General features: G+C 42.5%; 1 protein-coding gene across 2 annotated transcripts; it reads left to right on the forward strand.

Moving 5' to 3' along the window:
* Positions 1-482: 482 nt before the first annotated feature.
* ndc80 (NDC80 kinetochore complex component) lies at positions 483-12,747 on the forward strand. Of its 2 annotated transcripts, XM_060054070.1 has the most exons (18): positions 483-611; positions 3,561-3,659; positions 4,286-4,384; positions 4,788-4,871; positions 5,274-5,400; positions 6,039-6,211; positions 6,777-6,879; positions 7,120-7,227; positions 7,595-7,688; positions 7,867-7,967; positions 9,179-9,323; positions 9,455-9,660; positions 9,755-9,907; positions 10,068-10,157; positions 10,514-10,606; positions 11,917-12,047; positions 12,165-12,267; positions 12,453-12,747. In XM_060054070.1, exons 1-18 carry the CDS (start codon positions 604-606, stop codon positions 12,579-12,581), a joined length of 2,046 nt encoding a protein of 681 aa, XP_059910053.1. In that variant the 5' UTR covers positions 483-603; the 3' UTR covers positions 12,582-12,747. The 2 variants fall into 2 exon arrangements, with proteins under 2 accessions (XP_059910053.1, XP_059910054.1); XM_060054071.1 differs by lacking the exon at positions 3,561-3,659 and having other exon boundaries at positions 12,453-12,745.

The following is a 12,747-nucleotide window of genomic DNA, read 5'->3' on the forward strand; positions in this document are numbered from 1 at the left end:
CTGTCATTCAGCTAAATGTGTTTTAATTGCGGATTTTACACGGACGAGATGACCACCTGATGAACACCTGATAATGGTACGACTTTCCGCCTCTACTGCCGTGCAGAATGATGACCAGAACAAGTTCCAATTGGAAGTATGAAAGTGAACATGCTATGGAATTGACAATAAGGGATATTTATCTTCGTTTTAACTTTTAATTACGTTGAATTGATATTTATATGAACATCAACATGTTGCAATAGATATTGGAAAGTCGTCGAATGAAATATATTTTCTATTATAAATCGATATTTTAGTATTGGCTGCCACTTGGCGGAATAATTTCTTACTGCATATATTAAAATAATAAGCACACGTGTTTCGACCTATTTTACAGGTGGCAAATGGGTCCAGTATATACAGCCGTATAATAATTTATATAGTCTATAAATTTTGTATCTAATTATATTAACATCGCTCTTTATTTTTATTTCGCTTTGTCACCAGTGCTCCCTTTCTGTCCAAGCCGCTTTCCGTAGGGCCGGAAGTGCTTTGAATACGGCGGTTTGGGCGGTTAATTTGAGTTTCAAAGTCCCGTCAGAAAAGGACCGTACAAACACAATGGAACGGTATGTTTTTAACAGTTGTTTTATACATAACTAACTAGCGTCTATTGTGTTTGAAAACAATAAGTTAAAGTTAAAAACCTGGCTTATCCTTATTCTACCACGAAACGCTAATGTCTGCCTTTTAACGTCATCTTCGCCAGCCCGTGTATCTAACGTTATCTTGGTTCGCTGATTTTAAGTACAGCATATGCCTTGGTCGTATTAAATACAGCTTATATAAAGATTCGATGTTTTTACAATATCTTTAATCCGTAACGAATAGTCATTTTGGCTTACGATTGACCTTTATCAAGAGACGCCCTGACATTAAGCGTAACTTAACGTTGCGCCGTAGCAGGAAGCCGGGCTGCAGAAACTACCAACGTTACTACAACTACATTCACTGAATATATCATCTGGCATTAGTGTTTACCTTTTTTAACTTGTTAATGTTGCGCACTCGCCCTCTTTTGTTGCTAAAAAACGTAAACATGGTGGTCTTTAGCTTTATGCGGGTCAGTACCACCACCTAGGTGTGGAGTGGTAATGGTACAGTGGTAGGTGGATGAGAGGACATCCTCGTTTTTCACAATTGTTTCCAAACTAAAGCTGGAACCACCATGCACACAATTGTTAAAACTTGAAGCTCCCTTGGCAACAACAAATACTAAAAGTCCATGCACAATTCCTTTGAAAACGTTTTTTTTTTAATCAAACGTTTTCACAATTCCTACACAAGCATTGTTTGTTCATGGTAAACCCTGGCCCTGAAATCCTAAACTCTTGCTCACGAGTCCCGACACTTCCCCCCCCCCCCCCTGCTCGAACTCAATTGGCTTAACTTTAAATTATGCCAGGGTATCAGAGACCTCACGTGATTTCTACCTAACATTGGATCCATTGTCCAGACTGACAGTCTACAGTCAGCATTCTCTTACAGCAAGATATGTTAGAAACTCCTTGTTTTTAATCTATTTTGGAAAGAATACAAATTGCACTGATAAGGAAAATATAAAACACTTCTAAAAATGATCAGTATGACTCCTGATGGAACAGGAGGAGTGCGTGCAGCTCGTGTGAGGTCCAACTGAAACTTTTTATTCTGCCCATTTTATTCCATATTATCAAACCAATTTTTTTTACCTGACACATTTCATTTTTTTATATTTATTATTTGGTCATTTTGAGAAAATCCTTAAACAAGTATATCAGAGAGTTAATTTGCCTGGAGAAGGGGGACTTGGATCTGTGTAGAGCACCTACAAAACTGCAGTGTTGTTTATGCACCTAGCAGCGGCGCACCGCCGCTGCTAGGTGCATATAGCAGAAACTCTATTATATTATTTTGCACGACGCAAAATAATATAACATTCCGTGCGCTACGGACGCTGGATATGCGCTTCATATCCAGGTCAATTCACACACTTGTGAGTAAAGCATATAAAAGGAGAGGAGAGCTCCGTCTTATTTCTTTAAAAAACTAATGTTACATTATTTTGCGCTACCGACGCTTCATATCCAGGTCAATTCACACACCTGTGAGGAAAGCATGTCTATAAACGGAGAGGAACTTCCGTAAACTTGGAAATAAATTGGCAGATTCTGAGTTTGCGGTTCAATAGATCATCAGCAGTGTTGGGAACGGTACTTGATTAACTATAATAAATGAATTAGTTATAGTTAATCACTGCTTGTTCCAAAAAGTAACTGAGTTATTAACTGAATCACTCTATAATAAAAGTAACAAGTTACCAGGGAAAGTAACTATTTGCGTTACTGCAAAAAAAACAAGTTGCTATCAAAGAATTTGGATTTGGATTTTTTAAACTGCCCATTCAAGGCCCTGATATAATTCCAACTGAATTTTAATTTGCTTGGTTGCAAAGGCTGTGGAACATCTGCAGAATACCACAGAATTTTTTCCCGTACTCGCCATTTCTGCTGCTTAATCGAATCAGTTTGGTGTGTGCGTGGGGCGCGTGTCCTGGCTTGTGTGTAAAACACTGAATCCGATTGGCTACCATGAAAACTGACTGCCTTAGCCAATCATAATCGCTTTTCTCGTTGTTAACCCACCCGGTCTCCTCCCGAACAGTTTGTGTGTGGAGCCAGGGGTGCGTCCGGATTACCCAGTTCAATCAATTCATAGTAACATACAGTAATGGTAACAGCGTTACCTAACTCCGTTCTTTTAAACTGAGTTATTACAAACACTGATCATCAGTGTAACATCGTTTCGACACAATTGACACCTCTAGCTAAATGTAGTAACCTAGAGACCCAGCTACAACATTGTTTTCATCCTAATAACGAGCCGTCTTTAGGAAACTGTGAAATGCATTGCCGCTGTTGGCTTTCAGCCGCGAGTTCAGGAACCGTCTGCAAAGTGCAAAACTGAACATTTCAATAGCGTCGCCATTATAGACTCTAGAGCCCCAAAACGTTTTCCATATAGGCATGGGCTCTTTATGGTCTTACTGCAAGCTTGAGTTTTGAAAAATATATCTACTAATTTTTAAGGAATTTATTTTTTAGCAAGAATGTCAATATAATTTTTTTACGCAACAATTTCAGTAGTGTCGCCATTATTGACTCTAGAGCCCCAACACTTGTTCAATAGAGGCATGGCCTCTTTATGGACCTCCTACTACAACCTTTGTGATGGGGAGAGGGGAGCCAGTGAAAAGATGCATTGGTTGGAGGCACAGACCATTTTGATTGTTGTAGTATTTGTGTTATGTGATGTTTGTTAAATAAATGTAAATAATTGTTTTAAAGATTATACTTGTATTATTTTCCATCTCTCCATATTTCCCCTGCTCATTACTGTGCGCTTTAGCACAAAAAAAAAAATTGCGAGTGGAAAAATAAACATTTCACCTCCGCTGCTGCAACTCCATCCTAAGGGAAACACTGATCTGTCTCCAAGTAGCTTAAGCATTTGCCCCTTCCTTATCTCCTGTTAAACAGAGTGAGGAAGAGCAGGGCTAAGGACAGCCGGCTGTCGGAGATGCCCATGCGAGTCGTCGATAACAACAGGACGAGCATGGTGTATACTACGCCCAACAGGTCTGTTCACAATGTAAACATAGGGGTCTTTAGCTTTATGCGGGTCAGTACCACCACCTAGTGGAAGGAGTGTACTGGTACAGTAGTAGGTGGATGAGAGGACGTCCAAGTTTTCACAATTACTACATAAGCATTGTTTGTTCAGATGGTAAACCCTGGCCCTGAAATCCTAAACTCTTGTTGGTCTTGCTCACGAGTCCCGACCCCCCCCCTCCCCCCTGCTCAAACTCAATTGGCTTAACTTTCAATTTTGCGCCAGCGTATCAAAGAGACCTCATGTGATTTCTACCTAACATTGGATCCATTGTCCAGGCTGACGGCCTACAGTCAGCATTCTCTTACAGCAAGATATTTTAGAAACTCCTTGTTTTTAATCTATTTTGGAAAGAATACAAATATTGCACTGATAAGGAAAATTTAAAACGCTTCTAAAAATGATCAGTATGACTCATGATGGAACAGGAGGAGTGCGTGCAGCTCGTGTGAGGTCCAACTCACACTTAAACAAGGATATCAGGGGGTTAATTTGCCTGGAGAGGGGAGACCTGGATCTGTGTAGAGTACCTCCAAAACTCTGTCTCCATGTAGCTTAAGCATTTGCCCCTTCCTTATCGCCTGTTTCACAGAGGGAGGATGAACAGGGCTCAGAGCAGCCGGCTGTCGGAGATGCCCATGCGAGTCGTCGATAGCAACAGGACGAGCATGGTGTATACTACGCCCAAGAGGTCTGTTCACAATGTAACATTTCACACTGTTATGCACTCTACTATATTGTGCAGTATTGACTCTAGCAATGTCTTAACATGAGGTGGGAAGAGCCATAAGTACCTTCACAACAAATGACTAGCATGTCATGTCACGGTCTAACTACGATGCAAGGGATATTTGTACCTTTTAGAATACTATTCTGTTTTTGTAGTTGTAGTAGATAAAATACATGGTTGACTCTGCCGTCGGTGTGTCAATGTGTATTAACCGATGTAAGTCACTTCGGATAAAATTGTAATTGTAATTGTGAATGATCAGATTACATGCAGTTCTTCCACACCCTAGATACCTGTTATGTTGCACAGTGCACTCCCTTTTTACGGACCGTGAAACGTTATGAACGGATATTTTCACCCGCAGTTGCATGCCTTCGTTTGGAAAGCTGAACATCCCCAAGCCTCAGTCTCACACCTCTGAGAGAAGGACCTCCTTTTTTGGGGCCAGGTAAGTTAATGTTTACTGATGTACACATCCATTAATTAGCCTCGGGGTTGCCTGTTATCTATATTGATTAGGGACATAACTTTAGATATTTTATACATTTTCAGTGATGATTCATAATGTAGATCTCCATTTAGGTCTCAAGCCCTCCATACACGAACAGAATGCAGAATTAATTGATCTCTGGTTGTGATGCAAAGCGTATACGTTTGCTGGCACATTAACAAGCAGATGTTGGGTGGAAAAATATGTGGCTGCAAGCAGTTGCACAAAAATGTAAGAAGTTGGTCACAAAATAGACAGAATAAGGAGGGGAACCACTGAATCGACGTGACCCAATGGGGACAGTGTTATCCATGAGTCGATGCACACTTCATGCAAAGTAAGACTGTACTGTGGACACAGGGCCAGTGGCGCCGGCATGCCTCGCAACAGCTCCATTGGAGGCTTCGGAGGATCAGAGAAGTTAAAAGATGTCCGTCCACTACATGACAAGGCCTTCGTGCAGCAGTGTGTCAGACAGCTCTCTGAGGTAGGAGCTCCAACCATTTCATCATTGTAACGTTCCCTTTTAGACTCTTAAAACCTTGCATAGTTCAAGGTTATTGTGCCTCCTTTTTTCACTTGGAACACCTTCAAACCAAAACATTTCCTTGGGTGATTTGACTTGTAACTATGACCTAAATGTGAGCCATAAAGTAGGGCTGATCGATTAATCAAATTTTGATCGTGATTTCGATTTTGGCGTCAAACGATCACAAAATTAACAAAATCAAGTTTTTTCGATTTTGTTATTATTTTTTTAATGTTTTAAAGAAAGGGCAGAACAGGTGGATGCATATCTGTATATCACTTTTGATTGGAACATTTTCTTTGGACATTTCTAACCAGTCCTCAGTTACAAAAAAAAAATCGGAATAAATACATGTTTTCAAACTAAAAAATAATCGTTTAATAATCGTGATTTCAATATTGACCAAAATAATCATGATTATGATGTTTCCCATAATCAAGCAGCCCTACCATAAAGTTATGTTGCTGGTTGAAATGTACAACCGTGCCAAGGATATGTAGCCTTCCCTGCAATGAATGTCATTGACTTGAGGAAGGCCCTTTGCCTTTCCTTGTCCAGCTCCTGGTTGCATTATCGAGCCCTTTTCTCTGTTCTAGTTCCTGTCAGAAAATGGGTTCCTGGGCTCTGTGTCCACCAAAATGCTCCAGTCTCCTTCCACCAAAGAGTTTCTAAAGATGTTTGAGTTCATCTACAGCCAGCTTGACAACACCTTCCAATTGCCCACTTCCAAAGTAGAGGAGGAGGTTCCGCGCCTCCTGAAAGACATGGGGTAACGTCTTCCTAATTTTGTATTGCAAGTATATTTTATGTGTTGTAACAGGTCGGGGTGTGGTGGCATAACAATCCTACGCAAATTCTGCAGGCAAAGTGTCCCCTCGGGACAAAGGCATTTATTTGAAAATGTAACAAAATATATAATTTTTTAAACAAACTTAAAACCTCAGTACTCTCTCGCCGGGCTGTTTACTGGTCACTGAATGGGTCAGGTGTCCCTGCTCCTCCGTGTTCTAAATATATACGTGTTCCGTGAGGCCCTTTTCTCTGCTCCTGCTTGGGCTCATTAAGTTAAAACGTTGCCGCTGTGGAAGATAGGGAATTAGGCTGCATTCCTCTCGGTGTCCACTGGGTGCAGCCCAAAGGAATCAATCTCGCAAACACGCCGCATTCTAATTCTATCTCCATGTAATTCGAGATGCTATAAAGTTTGTATAGCCCTAGTCTTTGGCAATTTTTTTTTTTTATTAACAACATATCAACAACGTTCTTCCCATCAATATACGATTCTAACCTGACCATCTGGTCTCTCCTGCTTCTTTTTCTATTTGGGGTTAAAGGTATCCGTTTGCCATTTCGAAGAGCTCCATGTATTCGGTGGGGGCCCCACACACCTGGCCCCTGGTCCTGGGGGCCCTCATTTGGCTCATTGACACTGTCAAGGTACCGATGGTCATTTGTTAAACTATGTGTAACACGGCTGTAGTAGTATAGTAACAGTGGGAAATGTTGTTCATGGTAAGGCAGAATAGTGGTGTGTGTGTGTGTGTGTGTGGGGGGGGAGTTCTGGGTTCAACCCCCAGTGTCTACAGTTATCCACATTAGGCCTTTTTACGCTTTCTATCCACCCTACTAGTGAAGGATCTCTAAAAGTGTGTGTGTGTGTGTGTGTGTGTGTGTCAGATCTACTGGTGTATGAGCAGGGAAGAGCTTCTGTTCAGTGATTTCTCAGACGACATGAACATCGACGACGGCCAAATGAATATTGAGGACGGGCCAGAGTACAACAAGGTACCCTTCTTCCATCTTGATCTTTAACCTAGTAGTACGAATAGCAGTTGTAGTTTACCACAACTGTTTTTTTTTTTTAAAGTTAACAATGGACAGAGATTAACAATCCAAACCTATAATTATTTGCGCAGCATTAGAGGGCAGACATTTCTTGTTTTTTCATAACTATAACTACACCATTAAAGTAGTAGTTAGTCCTTCCTCACTGTTTCCTCCGTTTGTCCTGTGTTTAACAGCTTCATACACTTTTATATAAACACATCACAGAAGTGTTCACCCACACGTCTTGAGAACCAAACGGAACAGTGTTCAAATGTGTGGCTTCTCCTGCCTTACCGTCTCTCATACTCTCGTTTTGTGTGCAAAGCTGTTCCTGGACTACACAGTTGAGACGTATGGCAAGTACCTGCAGGGCGCGGACACTTTCGAGGATGAGGACGAGGTCCACTTCCACAAACTGAGTAAGAACTCACTGTAGCACACTGGAAAAACTGTTTTAACATAACTTTGACCCATATTTTTAAAACAATATATTCATCTTTCAAGGAATTGGTAGAATTCTTATTCATCCTTCATCTGTATTTCTGTATTTAGTGATGAGTGTGAGTGGTATGTCATATTTGTGTGTGCGTTCCACAGAGGCCCTTTACAACGTGGATGAGGTGCAGTTGGCCTCCCTGGACGACATATTCAGGAAGCTCAGCGACAAGGTGGCGCAGCTGGAGAGTGAGAGACAAGCGGTGAGCCGACCCTCCACATTCAGTCCACATGATGTCGTTTATTCACTCTAGTGACCCCCTCTGGTCGAAATGGAAGATCTGCTAGTGGTTGCGTACACTGGCACATTTTCCCAGGTGTTCAACCACACTCAGTTTATTCATCTTTTTTAAGTTGTTTGAGTCACTTTTTCTTTATTTCTCACTGTTCGAGCGATTAATGAATCACTACAAACTGCAGTGCAAATCAAACTTGTTGCACCAAGATGCATACTATTATAATAATATTAAAGTCATATGATATAATATAGTGTAATCATCTAATATCATAAATAGTCAAACTATAATGGTTTCTCCTTCTCCCCACATGTGTAATTAGTTACTGCAGCTGATCAACATAGCAACATTGTTGTAGCCTACTTTTAGTTTGCTCACAGGAAAAAAATTCTAAAAAGAAACAATCTCCAAAAAATAGATGAATTAAATAATGCTCCAAATGCATACCGAGACACACCAACTTATCATAATCACCCTCATCGACACACTGCCATTCGCTACACTTTTAAACACTTGGATAACGTACAAGGTCATTATAATTGAATCATCTAAACACATAGGATTTTTAGGTGAAGGGATGGAGCCTTAGCACGTCTTGACTGGCTATATGTGGTTGAGGGGGGAATACATCTGTCTTTTTGTCCACCACGATTCTTATTTGAAAATACTGCATACTTGGGTCCTAACTGATTTCAATAGTTCACGTTCTCACACTTACAAAGTGTGAGAGTGTGAGCCCCGCCTCAGAACAAATAAACAGCTGCAGCAGTGTTTTTAATTTCTTTTCTTTTTTTCTCACATCACGTCCCTCCTGAAGAACTCTGGTGCCCCGTAGGGGAGGTGCGCCTCACAGTTTGAAAACCCCTGGTTAACATGATCTAGTTTGCTTCGATTTCTTCATCATCATAATGTGCCTGATTGTAAAAGGACCTTTTTAGAGACATTATTTCACATTATTTTGTCTGTGTCCCAAGTGCCTATCCCAAGCCCTGATAGAGGGTGACTACAAACGTTTTTTAGGTGTGTGTGTGTGTGTGTGTGTGTGTGTGTGTGTGTGTGTGTGTGTGTGTGTGTGTGTGTGTGTGTGTGTGTGTGTGTGTGTGTGTGTGTGTGTGTGTGTGTGTGTGTGACCACAGTGTTAACCAGCCCCCTCTCCTCCGTCTCTCTCACTGGTCTAGGACCCCCTGATGAGCAAGAGGATACAGAAGATGGAGTTACAGGCGGACCTCAAGAAGCTCCAGAGCTTCCGGAGCAGCATGGAGGCCCTAAAGTCCTCGATGGAGGCCAAGGCTTTAGAGGTCACAGATGAGCAAGAGGCTGCAGGTTACAGACACTCTATGCAGGATTTTATGCCAAATCATTGTTATTGGCTAAAACTATTACTTTCATGATGAGTCATAACATGACGCGTGGCTTAAGTGGTTTCTCGCGCTATTTTTATTTATTTTCGCCAGGCCACCAACTGGAGTCCCTGAAGCAGGAGCAGGAACGCCTGCAGGTCGTGGTGAAGAACCAGAAGTTCACCCCGGCGGACGTGGAGCGCATCAACCGGGAGAAGAACGAGCTGCAGCAGACCATCTCCAGCCTCAGCAAGAGCCTGGAGGAGGCCGAGCAGCACATGTGGAACGAGGAGATCGCCGTGATCAAGGCCAAGGAGAAGGTGTGCCCACCTTACCGCTGAAAACTCCCCGGAACCACTAGCCCCAACGCGAGGCCTTTCACCCACAAACTTCCTGTGTTTCTGTGTCTTCCAGGCAGAGCTGAAGCTCACGGAGTACCATAAACTTGCTCGTAAGCTGAAGCTCATTCCAGCATCGGCTGAGAACGCCTGCGGCCACGACTATGAGATCAGGGCCAACTTGGAGATCGGGCCCTCAACCATGGTCCAGTACAAAACGCAGGTCATGGTAAGGAAAATCTATTGTGACTATATAGGGTATGCTATAAATCATTCTTCATGCTATATTCCTATTATGTGTCAATGAATTGACAAGGAGTGAACTCGAAAGTTTTATAGCGTATTCTTTTACTTACAAACTGTACTTGGGGGCGGCGGGGTTTTTCCAGGTACGTCTGCGGGACCTGATTGGTAACGTGGAGGAGGAGGCCAGCCAACTGACCAATCAAAAGCTCAGTGTGGAGGAATCGATCGAGCAGGTAACACACTAACCTGGTCTTGCAACCTACCGATACTGGACAGTTCCTTATTTATTAATTCTTGGTTAAATACATTTCATGCCTCCATATCAGTCCATAGCCAGATCATGGTGACACTTTTATCTGAAGTGCCTTAATATGAATTCAGATACTACTCAAGGATGCTTACGAGTAGGCTGTGAGTAGTCATTGGTTCAAACCAAGAAGCTTCCATCTAGGACTGGAACACTAACCACTTCACTTAAATTATACATTTTGATTTCTGCCTAGCCCTCCCAGAACATTTCAAATGATTGTATGTTTGATAGAATGTTGTTCTGTATTATAGATGGTGAGTTATAATGTCTGTGTTTTAGGTGAACTGCAACCTCTTGGACAAGTCAAATGACCTTAAACAGCTCAGGGAGAACATCCGCAAGCTGGACCAGCAAGTGGAGCAGGACATGGAGGTACGGGGAGCACTCACTTGAGTCAGTGACAGACTTTTAGCCTCTGACTCATCAAAGAATCAGAAATGCAAATACCGGTGTAGACACCCACAGTATAGGTAGGAGAAGAATTTGGCCTTTACTTTGTACAGATAATATATTCAATGTAATGGGAAAATAAACAAAAAAGTAGTTGTGCAAACGTGGACTAAAATAGTTTAGTCCAAAATCTGTTTGTAGTCATTTCTTATAACATCTTGACTGGTTAGGTTAGGTGAAGATACCCTGCGTTCGACAAGTTAAGTGAGGAAGTAAGATAGTGTATTGAAATAATCTAAATCTTTATAGCAGTAAATGTAGTTTGAAAGTTGCTTTTTGAAAGTTGGAAATATATCAGCTATTCACGCTCCAACTTACAGCCATCTGCAGCACTCGATAGGTCCATATTTATACACAATAGGCGAATTACAAATGACCCGTACCTAAGAAATAGCCTAACTAAAATCAAATCATACCGGAGACTTTTCACATTAAAAATCTCCTTTATGGATATAACATTGAAAACGCTGTTTGAGTGTATCCCGCTAGCTGTGTATCAAAAACATGGCCTGAAGAGCTTATATACCATATCCAGTTAAACAGACTTTCTATGTGTATATACAGGGGGGCACATAACTTTTTTAGTGAGTTACTCAGGTGAATACCAGGAGATGGTGTTCGGTACGCATCCCCAAACATAGCCCCACATGTAACATCTGATCTTAGGAAGCTTACCCAGTTTCACAAAGGAGATTCCATTTTCAATGGACAACTTCTTAAGCACAGCAGTGTTTTTTGCTCCACCTATTTTTTTAAACTTCACAGCTTTACCACGGAGCGTTTCAATATCTCCCAGTAAGGAACGTTGCAATCAGCTGATTTTGCACAGTTCTCCAGTGTGTCCGCGGTGCACAGCGCACATGAGCACACACTTCACTGCGCTTATCATTCGTTTCGAGCTACGGCACATCTTGCCTTGGGGCACCTTTCCGAGAAAAAACATTTTTCTTCTGCTCCGGCTCCGTTTGCCTTTTCTTTGCAGGTGGCGAACACCAAAGTATCTGCTCAATGTATTTTGTTTTTTTAATTTCTTTCGATCTCCCGTTAGTCACGCAAAAGCGTTATAGTGACACAAGTGACGTTACGTATCCCTGATTATGGGCGTGCATGCGTACTTGCGTATCAGTTATGTGCACCCTTGTGTATATATACATGCATGCATGCATACGACTGACAGACTAAAGTAAAACAATGGGGTAGAATGACCTCTGACCCTGGGCGACCTCTTGTAGGAGGTGGCGCGAGACGAGCAGAAGTGGGCCGAGGAGCTGGAGTCTGTGGAGAACCACCGGAAGCTTCTGGAGAAGAACGTCAACATCGGCCACGACGAGGCTGTGCGAGAGCTCAAGGCCGCGCAACAACAGTACGTGTGTGTGTGTGCGTGTGCGTGTGTGCGTGCGTGCGTGCGCGCGCGCGCATCGTCCCCCTCTCACTCACTCCCTGGGTGCTAATACTGACTGGTGGCGGTCTGGTCCCCCAGGTACCACCTGGTGCTCCAGGAGACCAATGAGGAGAGGAGGTCGGTGGCCAACCACCTGACCTCGGCCATCTCCATCGCTGCAGAACACCTGGACATGGTAGAGGTAAGAGCGCCACTACAACAGAGCGTTTTCCTTTCCTCAGTCGGAGAGGAACCCTTTATTTATGCACTCGCTTTGAAAGAATAATGGGCGAATGCCGACACCAGAACCATTGCTTTAATACTTGCGTTCTATGTTTTGATATCGAGTTCTGGCGTTTAACCCGGCTGTTGTTTTTGAATGCACAGAGGTGTCTGGAGGAGCTGAACGACAAAGTGAAGCGTGCGCTCAGCAAGGCCACGGAGGAGGACGGGGCTGAGCTGAGGAGACTGCAGGACATGAGCAAGGCCTTCATAGCCAAGGCTCAAAGCTTGTAGACGGAGGGAGGGGGCTCGCCCACGGCCGTTTACCACTTGTATCATATTTCCTTCTTTGCCTTTACATTTTTTGGGGTTCTTTCTATTGTCAGCTCCATGTAATTACTGTTTTATCTAATTTGGTATGTTCCATACTGTTAACATTAAAACTCTTTAAAAAAAAACA

The sequence above is a fragment of the Gadus macrocephalus genome, chromosome 6, assembly GCF_031168955.1.
Source record: "Gadus macrocephalus chromosome 6, ASM3116895v1".
Lineage (NCBI taxonomy): Eukaryota > Metazoa > Chordata > Actinopteri > Gadiformes > Gadidae > Gadus > Gadus macrocephalus.

What these genes read in the sequence shown, in the direction of transcription:
- ndc80 (XM_060054070.1), top strand. An exon ending in CGCCTCCTGAAAGACATGGG is followed by an intron (nt 6,212 to 6,776) that starts GTAACGTCTTCC and finishes TTGGGGTTAAAG; the next exon opens with GTATCCGTTTGCCATTTCGA. An exon ending in GGCTCATTGACACTGTCAAG is followed by an intron (nt 6,880 to 7,119) that starts GTACCGATGGTC and finishes TGTGTGTGTCAG; the next exon opens with ATCTACTGGTGTATGAGCAG.